The sequence below is a fragment of the Anneissia japonica genome, unplaced genomic scaffold (genome assembly GCF_011630105.1).
Source record: "Anneissia japonica isolate Jap-2015-1 unplaced genomic scaffold, ASM1163010v1 scaffold287800_len1627635_cov199, whole genome shotgun sequence".
Classification (NCBI taxonomy): Eukaryota; Metazoa; Echinodermata; class Crinoidea; order Comatulida; family Comatulidae; genus Anneissia; species Anneissia japonica.
This window is the reverse complement of record NW_022731299.1, coordinates 227,597-244,864: the sequence shown is the minus strand read 5'-3', so window position 1 is coordinate 244,864 and position 17,268 is coordinate 227,597. Positions and strand designations below refer to the sequence as shown.

The window sequence follows — 17,268 nt, the reverse complement described above, 5'->3', positions numbered from 1 at the left end:
GATATGGTATATATATTATATATGGTGTCTTTGTTGATCGCTTTTGTTATTTTTCTTGCTCATCCCTTAGGAAAAGGCCTGGTACATTCCTGTACTACTACTACTACTATACTATTATTATTATTATTATAGGCCTCTATATACATATATATTCATATATATATATATATTATATTCGTTGCGTAGGAAGTGTGTGTGTGGCGGGCCCTCTAATAAATTTTTACATATACAGGTTCTAGATGACAGATCCCGTAAAAAATTATTTACACAAAAGTATAGCAATATACATCTTATTAAGGTAATTCTGGTGGCCATTTTTGCATTTTAGCGGCCATCTTGGATATGAAGTCAACTTTTAGGTAGCCTTAAAGTTAATTTCAAATTAATTCAGGACTAACAAATTCACTGTAAAAATGTTAACAGGAACAAATAATAGGCAGAATTTACCGAATTAAGTTAATTCTGGTTGCCATTTTGCAGCCATCTTGGACTTGAGGTCAAATTTTGGGTGGCACTTGATTGACCGTGAAAGGTTTATGTCCCAGATGACAAATCTACTGATAAAACATCGACATTTGAAACCAAATAATCTGCAAATCTGGAATTATTATTATTATTTTGTTCTTATGTTTACACACTTTTGAAACATAGAAAACTGTTATTGAACAGCAGTATATAAAGAGGATATTGTATAATATTACATAGATGCACATATGGTACTTTTCTGTTTTTAAAAAAACCTTAGTTGACATTTCAGCCTTAGTGTTCTTATAATGTGTTCTTACTAAAAAAAAAAGTGTATATAAATAGAAAAAAATTCAATATCTGAAATTAAGAGCAACACAAATTCAATTTCAGATTTGCATGTCTTTATTGATTTAAAATACAAAGAAGTCTGAAGCAAGTGTTCACAGCAGATGCCACAGGTCATAGGTTGCAGGTCAGTTATATCACAACACAGCAAGAAGGATTTTCAGTAGAAAAAGAAGTCTGGTTGCAGTTTTTAATAATAGACAGAAAAAAAATTTAGAATCCATATTAATCAACATATCATCCTATTGTCCTGAACTTTTTATTAAGACCACCAGGTGTGCTACAGTTGTATATTGAGTGTAACTGGGATACAAGTACGTGAACATGAATTTCCAGTTGAGTTGGCAATTACAAATAATTCGAATTGATAGGTACATCATTTATCATTTCCATTCAGTAAATGTAGAGTAGGAAGGATTAGATGGTGTAAAGTAGCTGCCGTCAAAACATGTACTTGTGAATTAACACAAATTATTTTCATCTGCAATATTTTCTGCTTTGTTCCCTATTCCTTCATAATCTGCTAGTTTTGTTTAGTACAGATGGAAAATGATTAAGTTGTAATTACCCAATTAAAGATCTTGCCATCATCATTATTAAATAGATGATAAACATTTTAAAGTAGGTAAGAAAGGGTATATTTTTCCATCTGACTAATTATGACTGATTCTAAATACAGGTACTGTATATGAAACAAGAAACAATAATAAATATACCTCATTAAATATACATATGTTTACAATTTACAAACAAGCACCAACTAGGTCCAGAATAGGTTAAAAATCAAAATTGCCCATGGTTAAAACATGATGGTAACACTTCAGCCCCAAGACAGAATAATGAGGCACAACATTAATATATTATTTATTATGGTTTGATTGGTCTGCTGAGCACCATCCGGTTATAATTGTCCAATGATGTTTTTTTTAAAAGTATTTATAAATAATATAAATATTACTTATTACTTTGTAGAAAAGAAAATTATCTATTAGGAAATTTATCAATTTCTAATACAATAACATAAACAATTAATGCCAAAATACAGAAGTTTAAACATCTTAATATAAATAATGTTGTTTTTAAATTGAGATCTTAAAAGGTTGTAAATAGTCACATGTTCTATATATAAAGACAGCATAGGGTCTACTTTTTTATAAAGCATTGTTGAGAATAATGCTAAAAACTGTACAGTACAATTTAATATTTGACCTCAAATGATGCAAGATGGAATAACAAAGAAAAATATCAAATAAAATGACATGATTATATAATTGACACTACTGTAGGTAAAGTTAATTTGCATTATATACAATAGAATAGAATTCTTCAACTATCACTGGCAAAGATATATGGTCACTCCATCAACTTTGTAGGTATTGCTGTGGCTATTAATTGAATACATTATTATATAACATTCACATAACAAGTGAATGTAAAAGACAACCAACCTTACAGTGGTTGTCGTCTCAACATTAGAAAAATCTCAGAAGTTATCCAACAGAATACCTGTATAACTTATCAGAACCTTCATGTAATCAATTAATTACATAAACTTATTATTTGATATCTTGATATTCAAATTACACAAACTCTTTGAAAAAATTGTTAACATTACAGTACTAAAAACAGTTATCAATCTATTTTTTTACAATTGTATTTTGAAGAGTCATCAGCAAGTGCATTGCATGGCAATGCATATGGAAAAGGCAATTATTGGATTATATTATTAATAACTACTCCACTGGCAAATGTGATTTACTGTTCCAATGAAGTGACATATGAGCACTAATATGGTCAATACAATGTATATGAGCACTTTTAAAATCAGTAGCTTGAATGCCGATGTGTGAGCACTGATAATGTCAATAGCATGGTCAATAGCGTGGATGCTGACATTTTTTAATAAGGTCAACAGCCTGTATGCTGACGTACGAGCACTGATAATAGGGAGCATTCGATAGCATGGCGACAGTAGTAGGACCTAGAATATAATGACATCACTAAGAAGTCATCTGCGCACATTGACCTCTTGTTATCTAGAATCTAGAACACAGTTTGGCCCGAATATGCTTTGTGCAGAGAACATAGAATGCTGGTCACGGATGAGTGAATCCGTTCTAGGGTTACGTCATTGTGCAAATCGAAAACTCCTTAATGTCAGTATCATGGATGCTGTCATTACCAAAGGTCAACAGTATGGGATACGGACATAATGTACTGGATGAGCACTGATAAGGCCAATACAATGAATGTTCACAAAGCACTAATAGATCAACTACTATGATTGCTGACATATGAGCACTGATAAGGCCAACAGCATGGATGCTGACATACTGTACTGTATGAGCACTGATAAGGCCAATACTGTACCATGAACATTCACATAGCACTGATAGATCAAATACTATGAATGCTGACATGGGCACTGATAAGGTCAAATGCTATGAATGCTGACATAATGAGTACTATTAAGGTCTATAGCATTCCTGCCGACAAAGTTGATAGCATAGATGATATCAATTATAATCTTAAATATTCTTGTATCATAACAAGTACTTGGTTGCCAACATTATGCCTGCTTATAGTGCCTTCAGCACTGGCCAACGCATGCACAGATATGCATGCATACATACTTTATATATACTTTAAACTCTCTCACACACACACACACCCACACCCACTTAAAATTTCTTCATAAATTTTATTAATCCAGTACTGCCAATAAACAATTATACCATAATTTAAAAAGGTTTATATTTTGAGTCTCTATAACATGATACTTTATAATATGTGCAGTGTAATAGCGAGGATATAGTATCAGTGATAATAGATAAACTATGTCAATCCTGTTTTGTTTATGAATTTGGTTTGAAAATTGTTAAACAATACTCTAATGATTATTAAGTCAACAAGAAGAATGTATATCATGCCTAGTGAAATTTACATAGAATATGGTAGGCCTCTTATTTATTACAAATTTGTTTTCTATTTCATATACAAATGTTTACTAAGAGATGTTCGCAATGTGGGTATGCATATTTTTAAATACAAAACACTTCATTCTTCACTATATTATATTTCTAACACATCAAAACAAACCCTATTGCACCCACAAAAAATGGCTTATACATTTTTTGAAGCCTAAAAGGTTATTAAATTTGAATAATTTAATGGTTATCTTGTAATATTTTATGAGAATCCCAGACAAAATGTACTTTAATAATGTTAACTATCTTTTAGATCATCCTTTGAAATAGTTTGTACAACAAAACTAAAACAAAGGCAGTTTCATATGGGAATGTTAATTCATATCACAGGCCCACCAACCCTCTATGAGTCGATGTACACAGTAATACAGTCCTGGTTTCATCCCTTGAACACATCCAATTGTTGGTAACAGGAATAATTGGTTCATTAAAAGATGAACACCCTAATTTACAATTAATCTTAGTGTTGGGCATTGCACAGATACCCTGAGTTTTCCATTATAAGCACTACTACTATAAGCCGTCAACGCCAAGTTTTGTAAATATGGTTTTTGATGTATTGGGCCAAGATAAAATAAAACCAGGACAGTTGAGTCTTTCATAGAAGACCATAATTAATTAAGAATGGATGTGGCAACATACTGGAAAGGTGTAATAAAAAATAAAGAAATATATTTGTAATAATAATTTTAAACTTATGTTCACAACACAAATACCACAGATAAATATTACTTTATCCTTAATTGTTTTTAGGTGGTTTCTTTGGAAATGGTTTATAATAAGGGTGGGTTGTTAAGTACATATAATGAGTGCTACTAAGGGAACTACAACTGCTTAGTAATTGATGATTTTTTTTGTGTTAAATTTGCTCATTGATTGGCTGAACTGTCTGTTGGAGAATGTCAATGACCTTATAAACTCACTGGCCCTAATTTGTTTATTTTTTGTTATATTTTCGTTATAATTAATCACAATCATTTAAGTTAAACATTACTGTATAAATAAACTGACAATATAACTACATAGTAGATTGACTGTATCTTGTATCTGCAACTGTACCTAATATACTATACTGAACACTAATATTATTGTTGTATTATCACTTTGTATATTTCTTTAATTAAACACCTAGGCTAATTGATGATTAGACACAATACAATACAGTGAATATTTCAAATTCATTAATGATTTAAATAGTTTACTGTATATTTTAACCATGTAAATGTTATACAGAATAAAAATGTATTTGGTGCAACTAATACAACTGTATATTTCAATACAAATGTTTCTTTTTGATTTCCTGAGATTCAGTAATCTACAGGCTATGGACTTCCAATGAATGTATGATGGGAAATGTTCATTCATTGCCAAACTGTCCTATTAATATAACAAGAGAAGAAAGATACTGTAATTGGGGTTTGGAATCTGGAGGAAAGGGATAGGAGTACTGTTAAATGTTATATATATGCTTTATCTTACTAATTATTTGCAGACTCACATTAAGAATTTAGGCACTCATGCTAGAATAACAACTCATTTGGAACTTATCTTATAAGTTTTATAAATAAATAATCTAATCTACAAATAATATTGCATCTCCTACATAAACATTGCACTACAATTTCAGCAAAACATACCTACAAAACCCTCATATACACAGCACATTATTAAATAGCATATTTGGTTTCTATAATGTATGGGGAAATATCCTGATCATAATGTTAACTATTCAATATATAAAAAATGCCTGCTTTTTAAATGTGTTTCCTTTGGAATAAATATAATATGCCAATGTACATACCGGTAATTTAAATAAACTGATCGAAAATAATACGCAATCAATTGTGGCAACCCCTAATGACTAAACATTATAGTTGATTTACACTGTTTGTTGGTGCAAATTAACTACATATTCTGCAAATCAGATGTAAAGCAATGGATACATACACATTTCATCAAATATACTTCATGTATGTATATTTTCTGCACAACTAAATCATAAATGTGTAACACATTATGAAATTTAATTATTATTAAAAGTAATAATACACCTGGAATATTTGTCTATTTGCAGGTACAATATGCAAATCTCAAGCAGTCTGCTTTATATATTATTTGCATAAGTTATCAACTTCTTATTTTAATTGTAGGCCTATATTTAATACTATTTCATCATCTAGGCTGATCAGTTATCCTCTTCCAGTTTCCAATAGCACTACAGATGTATTTGTAATATGGTTCCCATGGGACTTAGCGGTTGTCCTACAATCAACTTTACATTCCCTACCATGAGCAATATTCTTTAGAATCCTTGAATGTAACCATATGCCTCAAAACTACACAGAATTATGTAGACCATCCAAACTGATGCAAAAGTAATTGAAGTCATGAGCTTGTAATTTTTTGGGCCACCCAGCTCACCACCAATGACAGCTAGTTTGCGTCTGACCATTAGAATGGTAATAACAACCAAGGCAAATAATGAAAAGAGAGTAACAGAGAAACCAAGTGAACCTGCTTTAACTTTGAATGTGGTGTCCTTTATTGCATGATATACAGCCGCAAAGGACCATGCAATTCCAATACCAAGGAACACATTTACTGCATTACTTCCAGTTACATTGCCAATAGATGCGTCTGCATATTTGTCGCCTACAGCCGCAACCTTACTGGCAAAGGTGTCTGAAAAAACATAAAAATTAAATTAATATATATTTTTTTACATTTAATATTTCCAAAATAATTATGAAGATGATGATTTATAACAATTAAGAATTCATCTAGATGCAGAATATTTCATAATGCAATAAAGGCACAAGTCAAAATCTTATATATTGATATGAAATATAACAATGAAATTTAGCAGACTACAGACCTGGAACACTAGTGCCAAGTGCCACAAATGAAATAGCTGTAACGCTGTCCAATAGTCCTATAGTACATCCAAATGAGGAAGCTATGTCACCAATCACGCCAGTTAGCAAACCAATCATAAAGATAGAAACGAAAAAACATGCATAACCGCCCCAGATATCAGTTGGTGGGACAAACGCAAACAGGATTTTCCAAAATATAGTCAGAAAGTGCATTACATAATCCAAACATGAGGGCAGTCTTTCTTCACTGTCATCCCCTTCATCATCTCCTGAAGGTTAAAAATAAGCAAAAATAATAAATTATGTAACAATATTGTAAATTCTGAAGCAGAAACTGAACTCGTAATATGATTCCCATTATAATATTCCAAAGTGTCACAGTGTTCAATTATGTTGTAAATAATAGGTTCTAATCTATATCAAAATACTGTAACATTTCATAAAATATATCCATATACATAATCATTAAAAAAAATGCCAATTTCTATGCGTTTTAAAACGAAAAATGACTGTGTAGATGCACTAAATTGAAAAATTCAATTCCATAGTTAATATGATATTTAAGTTATTAACTTGCAATAAAAAATATTCCCCATCAATTAACGGACAGTTAATACCTTTCCTGTATTCATTTGCAAAGATAATAATGTAGCATGTTATTCCTCTATGAATTTAATGGCATTTTTTGCATGATAAGCTAATTCACTTCCAGGGTATATTATTTTTATATACCGTAAAAATAAAAATTTGAAAATATCACAATTTTGTTCGAAATTAACGTAAATGCGAATGGAATTTTGACGTGATATGTTATCTGATAACCCTTAATGTATAGAGAATTTATATATTTATACAATTTATTTTATGTTTTCTTCTCTTAGTTTTGTTACTGAGCACTCTGCACTAGACAGATGAACTAATTGTTTGCACATGTTCGCATAATTGTCATCCTTAATGGCTTCAATTTAACAATTTTTGTAGTAAACTGTCTATAAACCAGTGAAAACAAATCTTTTTATCTACTTCTGGATGAAGTTAACAACATATATAATCCTGTAAAATAAGCTATTCCCCAATTGTTTTGGCAGATAGTGTATCTTTAAAATGCTCATATCAGACTAAGCTTGAGTATTTTATATGCCCTACAGTACATTGTTGGCCATATGTTTCGGCAGATTCTACTGCCATCATCAGTGAGGGGATTGCACATACCCTAGTCCATCATATTTTTCGTATATACAAGGCTTAAAATAGCAAATTACGATTGAAAAACATGGGGTAGTCTTATACACACGACATAAAAATTAAATCACACGAATTTACTACTGCAATGAAGCTACTAAATGTTATGATGAATGAATGCAGTTTTAAATACAGGTAAATAAGATTTTGTTGAACATTTTAAAATTTTTTTTGAAGATAAGCCTTGCATTTGGCTAAGTTTTTAGCCAGCTAGATGCAGTATCAAGAACATAAAAAGTAGGAATTCTGAAGACAAAACAAAAGGTCGTCTTATACACCCGACATAAAAAAATCATCCAAAAATCTTGTCAAACAATTAAGGGTCGTCTAATATGCAGGTCTCCTTATACACGAGTATATACGATATAAGGAAGTAGTGATATAATGCGTCACTATAATGAGAGTTGAACCATATCATAGGCGGTTTAACCAATCCATGTGTGTTCCAATGGAACGTAGAAAGACATAATGAGATGTCAAACGCCAGATGTAACTGACTTACGAATAAATCAGTGTTCTTAAAGTCCAAATTTGAAGTCATCCCATTATATATGAGATATACACAGTAATACAACTATTAATTAAAGGGTTATATAATTTCAGCAATTTCTTTCATCATCACCTCATTAATCTTTATAAGCTAATTGAGAGAAGGTGCTACACCATGTCCCATCATTACATTCTGCTGAAAGATTAAGTAGAGTGGATTTGAACAGCAGATCAACAAGAAACAATTGACTTCAGATTTATGTGACAATATATTATAAAGCACAGCCCCCTCTAGTGATATTCACTGATGTTTTTGTGTTAAAGAAGCTGTAAGTATGCGCTAAGTAACCAAGTACAAAAAAATAGAGAGAATTAAAGTTTTTTGCAATAACTAACCTCTAAACTCTAATGCTTGCTTTGCTTCCTTGTTCATATTAGCAGATTTTTTACAATAAAAATATTAAATTTTAGTGGTTTGATTTATTTAAAGAATGTTATTTGCATGATATAAGTGAAATCACGTAATAAAGATCCCGTTGTATTTATCCCATTATTTCGTATTCATGGATAAAAACCTTGTTATGCTTTAGCCAGAAGCGAAGGGTATAAACATCAAGTGACAGCTGAGTTTGAATTGTTGTAACGGTATTTACATATAACACCTAACTCTCAGGTTTTTCAAATAAAATTTCCATTTGTTTCATCGCCTATATCTTTATTATTCATTAAAAACATAAGATATTCACGGCAGTTCAACTACACATCAGACATCATCTATAAAGCATTTTACTACTGTTTTATGTGTTTACAATTCAAACGTGACCTCTGTGAACTCCCTTCCCTTATGCTGGTGATGACTAAATTCATAATGTGTCTAACAATATAAACATAACTAAGTAAGATAAACCAAGTTATCATAATTAAATGTGCTGTACACCATTCTAAACAGTGTTTACTGTTAATTAAATTTACTGGTACAAAAGTGTATGAAAATAATTATCAGAAACTGGATTGATCTATTGTTTTTGTATCTAATCGCTATATAAAATTACATCATCTTACCAGCACTGACAGTAAGGGCCTCAGAAAACTGTTCTCGCCAAGATGATGTGCCAACCACAAGAGACAAGTTTGCTTTCTTTATCAGTTTATCCACTGTGTTCTGAAGGCATAAATGAATAACAAATTAAGCATTTAAAAAAGTAATTATTATTTGCTTGAATACACTTAACCAGTGCTAAGCAAACAAAAATGAATTGAGTAAAATACACTTATAATAATAAAATCTGTTAATGAACAACAAACCATTCTATGATTGCATTATCAACATACAGTATGCAGTTGGAAAACAACAGCTACCTGCATCGCATCGCATCAGAAATGAGTAACTGATGTCACATTTCTAGCAAATTTTCGGGATGTAACCCTTGGTGGGGTAGTACATGGAGAGAAATTTTATGGATTAGGGATCACCAAAAATTGTGCTTTTACAATTTATTATTATGGTTTGGAAATTAAAATAATGTTTAGATTGGCAGATTAATGTTTTAGTCTGCAACTAACTCACCGTGGTGTTGTATGACATGGTTCAATGCTGGTCCGATAAAAAGGCAATTTCCCCCTTACCCTTCATTGGCACCACCACTGTTATTACTTGCCTTAAATTCTTGACTTTCCACAATGTGCACTTGCAACCTGGTGACGTCTCCTAGTTGAGGTAAACCCATGTCAGCGACGCGCTGATCATCTTCAGTCATGCCTAACATTGCCTGTTGCTTGTCATATTCATGATCATCAGCGCCTGAAAGACATGCCAGTTACTGTATATATATTGACATCCAAATTAGTTTTTTTCTGTATCAAGTAAATACTTGTAAAGAATAAATGATCTTTAATTGACAGATGACCAAAAAAAAACAAGGCTTAAAGTACATTTGGCTATCCTAAAATAAAAGCTACAAAAATAAAAATAACAGAACATGATGACAAAATGTGTAAACACAAGATGAAACATGTATTGTTAGACAGACATATTGTATCGTCAAATAATTTTTATACATTTTTACAGATGATGTACAAATATGTTATATGGTTTAATACAATGTTTTAAGACCTTGAATTGATTTTTGAAAAAATCAACAGGAATAGCTAATAAAATAAGAATCACTGATATACCCAAACATGGAAACTGGGAATTTGGTTCAAAATAATCTTTTTTTTAAAATATATTCTAAGAAGACAAATCCTCATAGAGTGTATATTCTAAGAAGACAAATACTGAAGGTTTGCCAAACAAATACTGAACCAAGAAAAGTTACTTGTTCTGGTGTTTTGTAAACCTGGTTCTATGGTTTATTTTTCTTTTTACACTAGCTGAAAAATATAACTGACCTAAGACTAAGGTTGTATGAAAAGTATGGCACTAAAGCAAGAACGAGAGGGTTATCTCAGATATAACATTTCACTCTGTGCCTCTTGCTTTTGTTTTTGTTTTTTATGATCATTGATATCAAATATTTTTTTATTTTATATTATTTACATTCACATCCAACAATGGGGAGCCCACCATGGAATAATTAATGCCATCAAAAAACAATAAAACAAATAAAATACATATACAGAGACAATCAAATCAAATAAAAGAATAGAAGCCACATACAGTGCTTGCATATTGGTTGCCAAGTCTCGCATACTCACTGTGAGACTCAAATGATACATTTTCTCATATTTTCAACAAAAATTAAATATGTGATTAATTAATCGGTACACATGGCATCGCTAATGCATCCTCCAAGATTTTCCAGGTTCGATGTGCAAGGGTGTCCTCTTTAACATCCTCCTTGGGGAAAAAAGTTATAGTCATTATAGTGAAGTTCCCCCACCAGTGGCGGCGCCAGCGGGGGCTTAATCCCCCTCTGGTTTGGTCAAGCTCCCCCCTCGGTCAAAGCTTGTCAGGCAGTCACACCAAAGAAAAAAAAAATGGGCCTAGTTTTCCCATCTTAGCCCTTTCCAGCCATCTAGAAGTACCAATTTTAAAAAAAATCTTGTTTTGGGAGGAGGGAACACCCCCTCCCATACCCACCCCTGGCTCGGGCCTTTGGCTATAGTTACACCCATAAATACTTAGGCCCCCATGAATATCCTTATATTTTTAAGGAACTTGTGCCCTTTAATTTCTATTTTCAGTTACTCGTGATTTTATATTTTATTCTTCTAATTTCTTCTATTTCTATTATTTTATTCTATATTTAAAGTACCTATTTAGGGGCACGATTGGGAGGGGGTAAGATGGGGAGGGGTACGATGGGGAGGGGAAAGGCCTCAGTATTTGAAGTATTCTAGCATTTAAATGGCAAAGTTCACCATTATTTAATACAAGCTAGTTTGGTTAATCAGAGTTTGCTTAAAAGGAAAAAATGGGGATTCGTGTTAATGGGGGAGGGGGATGCCAAGGTTTCTCCCTCCCATGGAAGCACAATTTGTTGGGGAGACAAAAACCTCTAAAATTGATTAAATAAGCCTTTCAATTCCTTAACTGTTCAAGTTTCCAGGTGATTCGCTCTTTAGAACCCCTCCGAGTGGTGCTTGGCCGTTCATGTTATTCCAAGGTGGTACAATTAAATCATTATGCATTTGGCTACATGTGCATTTTGAATGTATATTGTGATTGAAATTAAATTTGGATGCTAGGTATGGAGGGGCAAGCCCTTTTAAACATTTATTAGTCAAAGAGTTAACTGTTCATTCCATTTTACGTTGAGTTTTCTCCCATCAAGGGAACTTAAAATATAATCAATGGAGGTCTTATGTTTTTAAACAAGCAAATTTCCAGGACCATTCCAGGACATTCCAGGTCAAATTTTCCGAATTTCAAGGACTCATAATATCTCTTATTACTATAAAAGTAAAACAATTTGCCAATTTTATGATTGATTATACAACATGCATGCTGTACTAATTTTAATTGCAAGATGTTCTTATGCATATTATTATTTAGTAATTCAATTTAGTTGTTTCCATCACAGTAAAGACTGCTGGTTGATTGCATATTAAGTTTTACTTAAATCTAATTCAGAGGCGATAGATCGGTGTCTTTTTCTCACGCTCGTGGGAAACTCTGTTTGTCTCAAACGTGTGCTAATACGCAAAGGAATTCATCCCACGAGTGTGGCAAGTAAGAGCCCACAGCAGACCTGATTCTCTGCTAGGCAACAAAAATGTGCCCGTACAACATGGTCTTATCGCTAAACCTGTCGGTGGCTTTGTGGTACCGGCGTGGCAGTAATAACTTGATTCCATTGTGACACCTCGGTGGAGTGTATGCCTGTTCAGGGCTATTCAACAATTTACATGAAAGGAGCTGTAGCGATGTTGACATTGCTAAGCAATATACAGTAAATATAGGCCCCCGGTGTCCTAATCTCCTTCGTTTTGGGTACACATTGTGGAGATCTTAATTGTTATTTCATACATATTGGTCATTAAAATGTTGAAACTTGTTTAATTGTACTGCGAAGTCGTTTATTTCATCTCTATATTCATGGTTATTATTTATAATTAATATTATAAACCTATGTAAACTTTTATAATCTATTATACAGCAAATGTTAACGTACGATGTGTTTGCGATGATTGCATTTGTTTATACGTAGAGCAAATATATACTGTACATTGTAAAATTGAATTATCAACATTTGCAAGCACTAAATTTAACACAGAATAGCAACACAAAAATGACAGCATATTCCTTTTAAAAAATTCACTTTATTTGAAACAATGTCATAGGTATGGTAGTTTCTGGATTTACATATTTTTTATTTCTTCTAATTTTGAAGCAATGTTCGCCTCAATTTCTGCCAGTAATGACTTTTTCTCAGCGGCAGTTGACGCGCAGGTTGTTCGCTTTTGGCGATACGGTCAGACCATAGAGAAAATAGAAGATTTCTCTATGGTCTAACTACCTTTACTCTCGGCCTGATCAGCAAACCTTATGGATGACTTTTTCAGACCTTCAATATCAGCGCAATACATCTTTTCTTACTCTTCTTTAAATTATCTAACTCATCTAGCTTAGATTACCTCTTTCGTGTTTTCAACGCCTCAGCTGCCATAACCCTGTCTGCGCTATAAAAAAAAATGCTGTACAGTACATAATCAGTCGACAGTGTATACATGCCCAAATTTAGCATGTACTGTATTTCACAGTACCGAAAATTATTAGTGCCCTTACATGTACCCGTCGCGCGTCTCCTTTGTGTAACGTCAAAGAGCGAGAGCCGCGCGTGTGTAAAGTAATATTATAGACATGCCGCCCTACTTTTGAGAAATAGCTACAGTATGCGACCAACGGTCTATACTTTAATTGTGTATAATAAACGAACATTTTTTAGTTTATTTTAATCATGACCTGGAATTTACATATATAATGCGAAATACAATAAATGGGTAAATAATCAAATTTCCAGGACATTGAAGAACTATTCAAGGACAATCATAAATTTCCAGGACTTTCCAGTACTGGAAAATGCTCATTCATTTTTCCAGGACATTCCAGGAATTTAAGGACACGTACGAACCCTGATATCAACAGAAATTAAAATCCTACCTAACCTGTTCATAAGGAATTGAAGACAATTAGTATTTTGAATACTACAATTTGACCAGACACAACAATAATCAAAAAGATTGGTTCGGCCGATCACAAATTTTTAGTATGCCTCCTCTTAAAAACCAATCCCCAACTTGTATTAAAGACCATTGAAATGATGATAAAGAATGGATCAGCTCCTAATAATTAGATCTAAAGGAAATAAATTAATAATCATCTACAATTATACACACATGCCAGTGGTGGCTCCAGAATCAAGGGCCGACTAGAGCTTTGGTCAGGTTTCGACTAACTGGTCTGTTGAATTTGGGCATTTCAAGCTGTTTTTATACGTCTTAAAGCTAATTATACCATAGAACCGAAGAAAGAAAAGACCGTGACCGATGGGGGAGGGAGATACAGTGCTGTCGAAAAGAGCTGCCTCTCCTTGTCGGGGAGGAAAAAAAAGGAATTCGTAGAGAAGTATAGAGAATGCATACCTATAAAATCAATTAAATAAGCTTTTTAAATCCTTGTCTATGGAGTTTTGTCTACCCCTGGCCACACCTACTTCCATCGGGAAGATTGGCCTCCTCAAGAACAATACCCTGTCCCTGTCAGAGATCAGGGAATAAGTTTGAGGGGACGGACCAGCCGCACCCACCCCCTTTGGAAAGTTTTTTTTCTATGCCAAAGCCTATTTCTGTCTCTTATACACATCTAGATGTGTATAAGAGACAGGTGTATATGTTCATCCTGACTCTCCTAGATACCTTATATGGGATTACTAGCTACAAGCCTTCAAACATTTTTCTCAAAATATGCAGGTCTAAGTATTATCTGTGGGAAATCATTGAAGTTTAACTGAAAATGGGGGGGGGGGGGGGGGGGGGGGGGAGCTTCAGTAAAACAGCTATAACTTTTTTTGATTGAAGAGCAGTTTTCACATGTTAAAGAGAACATCTGTGTGCATTGATTGATACAAAAAAAACATTTGTTAACTATTTTTTCACGGTAGCCCAGGATTTTGACCTAAATCAACCAGACTACATGTTTGGAATTTGCAACTATCCTGCACTAGATATTACTAGTAATTAACTGAATCTTTATGTTGTCATTTTGTAATATTACTTGTGTGTTCTTTGAAGATCTCCAATCATCATCCTTGGTACACTATTAACTACAGTATAATTTTGTCATAGACAAAAAAATAAAACAAAAAATCTATTCTATTTTTCACAACTTGTTATTTTGATACTTTGGAAGAGACAAATGCAACAAAATTGTACAATAAGACTAAAATACAACATACTATTGAAACAAAATATCCAGCATTCAAATTCATGCAAATGTCAAAAGCTCAATCAGTACCACAAATATTGTTTTTAAGCAAAATATTATTGTTGCAAATAAATTACAAGCAATTTAGAAGGTCAACAAATGTAAGGGCAAATTGCCTGCCATTATTATTTTGATATCTAATATACAGACATACATAAATATATAAAATAATATCAGACACATATTAATTATATTATAGTGTGTGCATTTAATACAGGGAATATTATGACAACTATGCTAATAATAAAATTTTAGGTAAAATGTTTGTACTATACATTCAAAAGGGTAAACAGTTTCAGATAATATTATTTGAACTAGTAACTAATAAAACATTTCTTATATTATCATTAGGCCTACTTAATGAAAATAGAATTTTTAATTATTGAATATTCTAAAGATTAGCATGTAGTATTTTAAGGGTATATACATTTTCTATACCTGCAAAATGTTAACTGATATGGTAGCTAAGTAACAATATTATATTAAATTTTAAGATTTGTGGTAAGAATTGGCTGAATTATTAGTTCATCAAATTTGGTTCATAAAAAATAATGTGTAGTTTACTGAGCATATATTTACTGTTCAGTGCATTTTACAAAGCCATTTCATTTTACATGAAAATAAGATTTGTGATACATCAGCGAAGTAAGGAAAACAGAACACCAGAGAATTTGTTTGGCCAAGGAAAGACATTAATGAGCAGATGGAGAAGTCAAACGAGCTGTAAGTACTAGCGACAGGGTTCTAATAAATAATGATGTAATTGAGGATTCAGCCTAATAGGCAATAATTAGGAATTTAGCCTTAGGTGCAATAATTAAAGCTGTGGATTATAATAAAATCAATAACTTTACTGATTATTTAAATCCTACAGTCAATTAGCAAGCACTATTAGAAATTGTTATGATTGGGTGAGAGATTATGATGGGTCAGAAGCCATGAGGGGGTGAGAGGTTAGTAACAAAATCCCAACACATACCACTACCATTACCTCTCTTGACCAGTAACGGTGGGTTAAGCTCGATATAGAAGTCCACATTCTTTTCATATTCCTCATCATCAATTATGTTGATTTCAATGTATTTCCTGGAGAATAAAAAAATAATCATATATATTTATTATTAATCTATTACTCATGTGTATTTGAATATTAACAATGATTAAATATTATTGCACCTTGAAATTTAATTTAGACTTAAGGGAGAATTTTATATAAACTGATTTAGCATGCTCGTGCGCTAGGTCTACAATTACTGTACTTCTTTGCCTAACTGTACCATTCAATAATTAGATTATACGAACACAAAGGTACAGTAATCTGTAAATAATACAAACAAATTGTCTGGAACCATCCTATTCCTGAGCATTACAATGGCCTGTTGCTAAAAACTTGGATGGAGCAATGCTCCTGGTACATCATCACCGACTTGGTTTAGAGCGTCTATATAAGGAAGACCTAGAAGATTCATAATTTCAAAAATGGGATATTTGGTAACTGAGTATGCTAAATCAGTTCTCAAATTATATAAAATTGGTAAACATTAATATTAAATTACTCTACTATGCCAAAGCCTATTTAGCCTCCAACCTCACCCTCCCTGGTTTCCTGAAATATACTGATAAAGATTATGTTCAAAACAAAACCCTACCATATAAACGATTCAGTAGGGCTGACAATTCTTTTTTTCTAATTAGATTATAGCAGGTATCCCTTTTTAAAGTTTTTTATTTAGATAAATCTATCTTATCCTTAGCCATTCCAGATATTTCATCAAATACCCCAGTGTCTTAGACAATTAAAGTAAGTTTTCCAGAGCCTTGCTTGCATTAATAATATTCATTAGTACATTTTATATTTTATATCATTATGCAGATGGCTGTTATATTAAGATAATATGGATACATGTACTGTATAATATTTTTGTTATGCTTA

General features: G+C 32.4%; 1 protein-coding gene across 2 annotated transcripts; it reads right to left on the bottom strand.

Moving 5' to 3' along the window:
- Positions 1 to 852: 852 nt before the first annotated feature.
- On the bottom strand, positions 853 to 16,417 carry LOC117115291 (sodium/calcium exchanger 1-like). 2 transcript variants are annotated; one of them, XM_033259016.1, is made up of 5 exons: positions 16,315 to 16,417; positions 10,066 to 10,208; positions 9,470 to 9,569; positions 6,676 to 6,945; positions 853 to 6,482 (listed from the first exon to the last, which is right to left on the bottom strand). In XM_033259016.1, exons 2-5 carry the CDS (start codon positions 10,171 to 10,173, stop codon positions 6,103 to 6,105), a joined length of 858 nt encoding a protein of 285 aa, XP_033114907.1. In that variant the 5' UTR covers positions 10,174 to 10,208; positions 16,315 to 16,417; the 3' UTR covers positions 853 to 6,102. The 2 variants fall into 2 exon arrangements, with proteins under 2 accessions (XP_033114907.1, XP_033114906.1); XM_033259015.1 differs by having other exon boundaries at positions 16,327 to 16,417.
- Between the last annotated feature and the right edge of the window lie 851 nt (positions 16,418 to 17,268).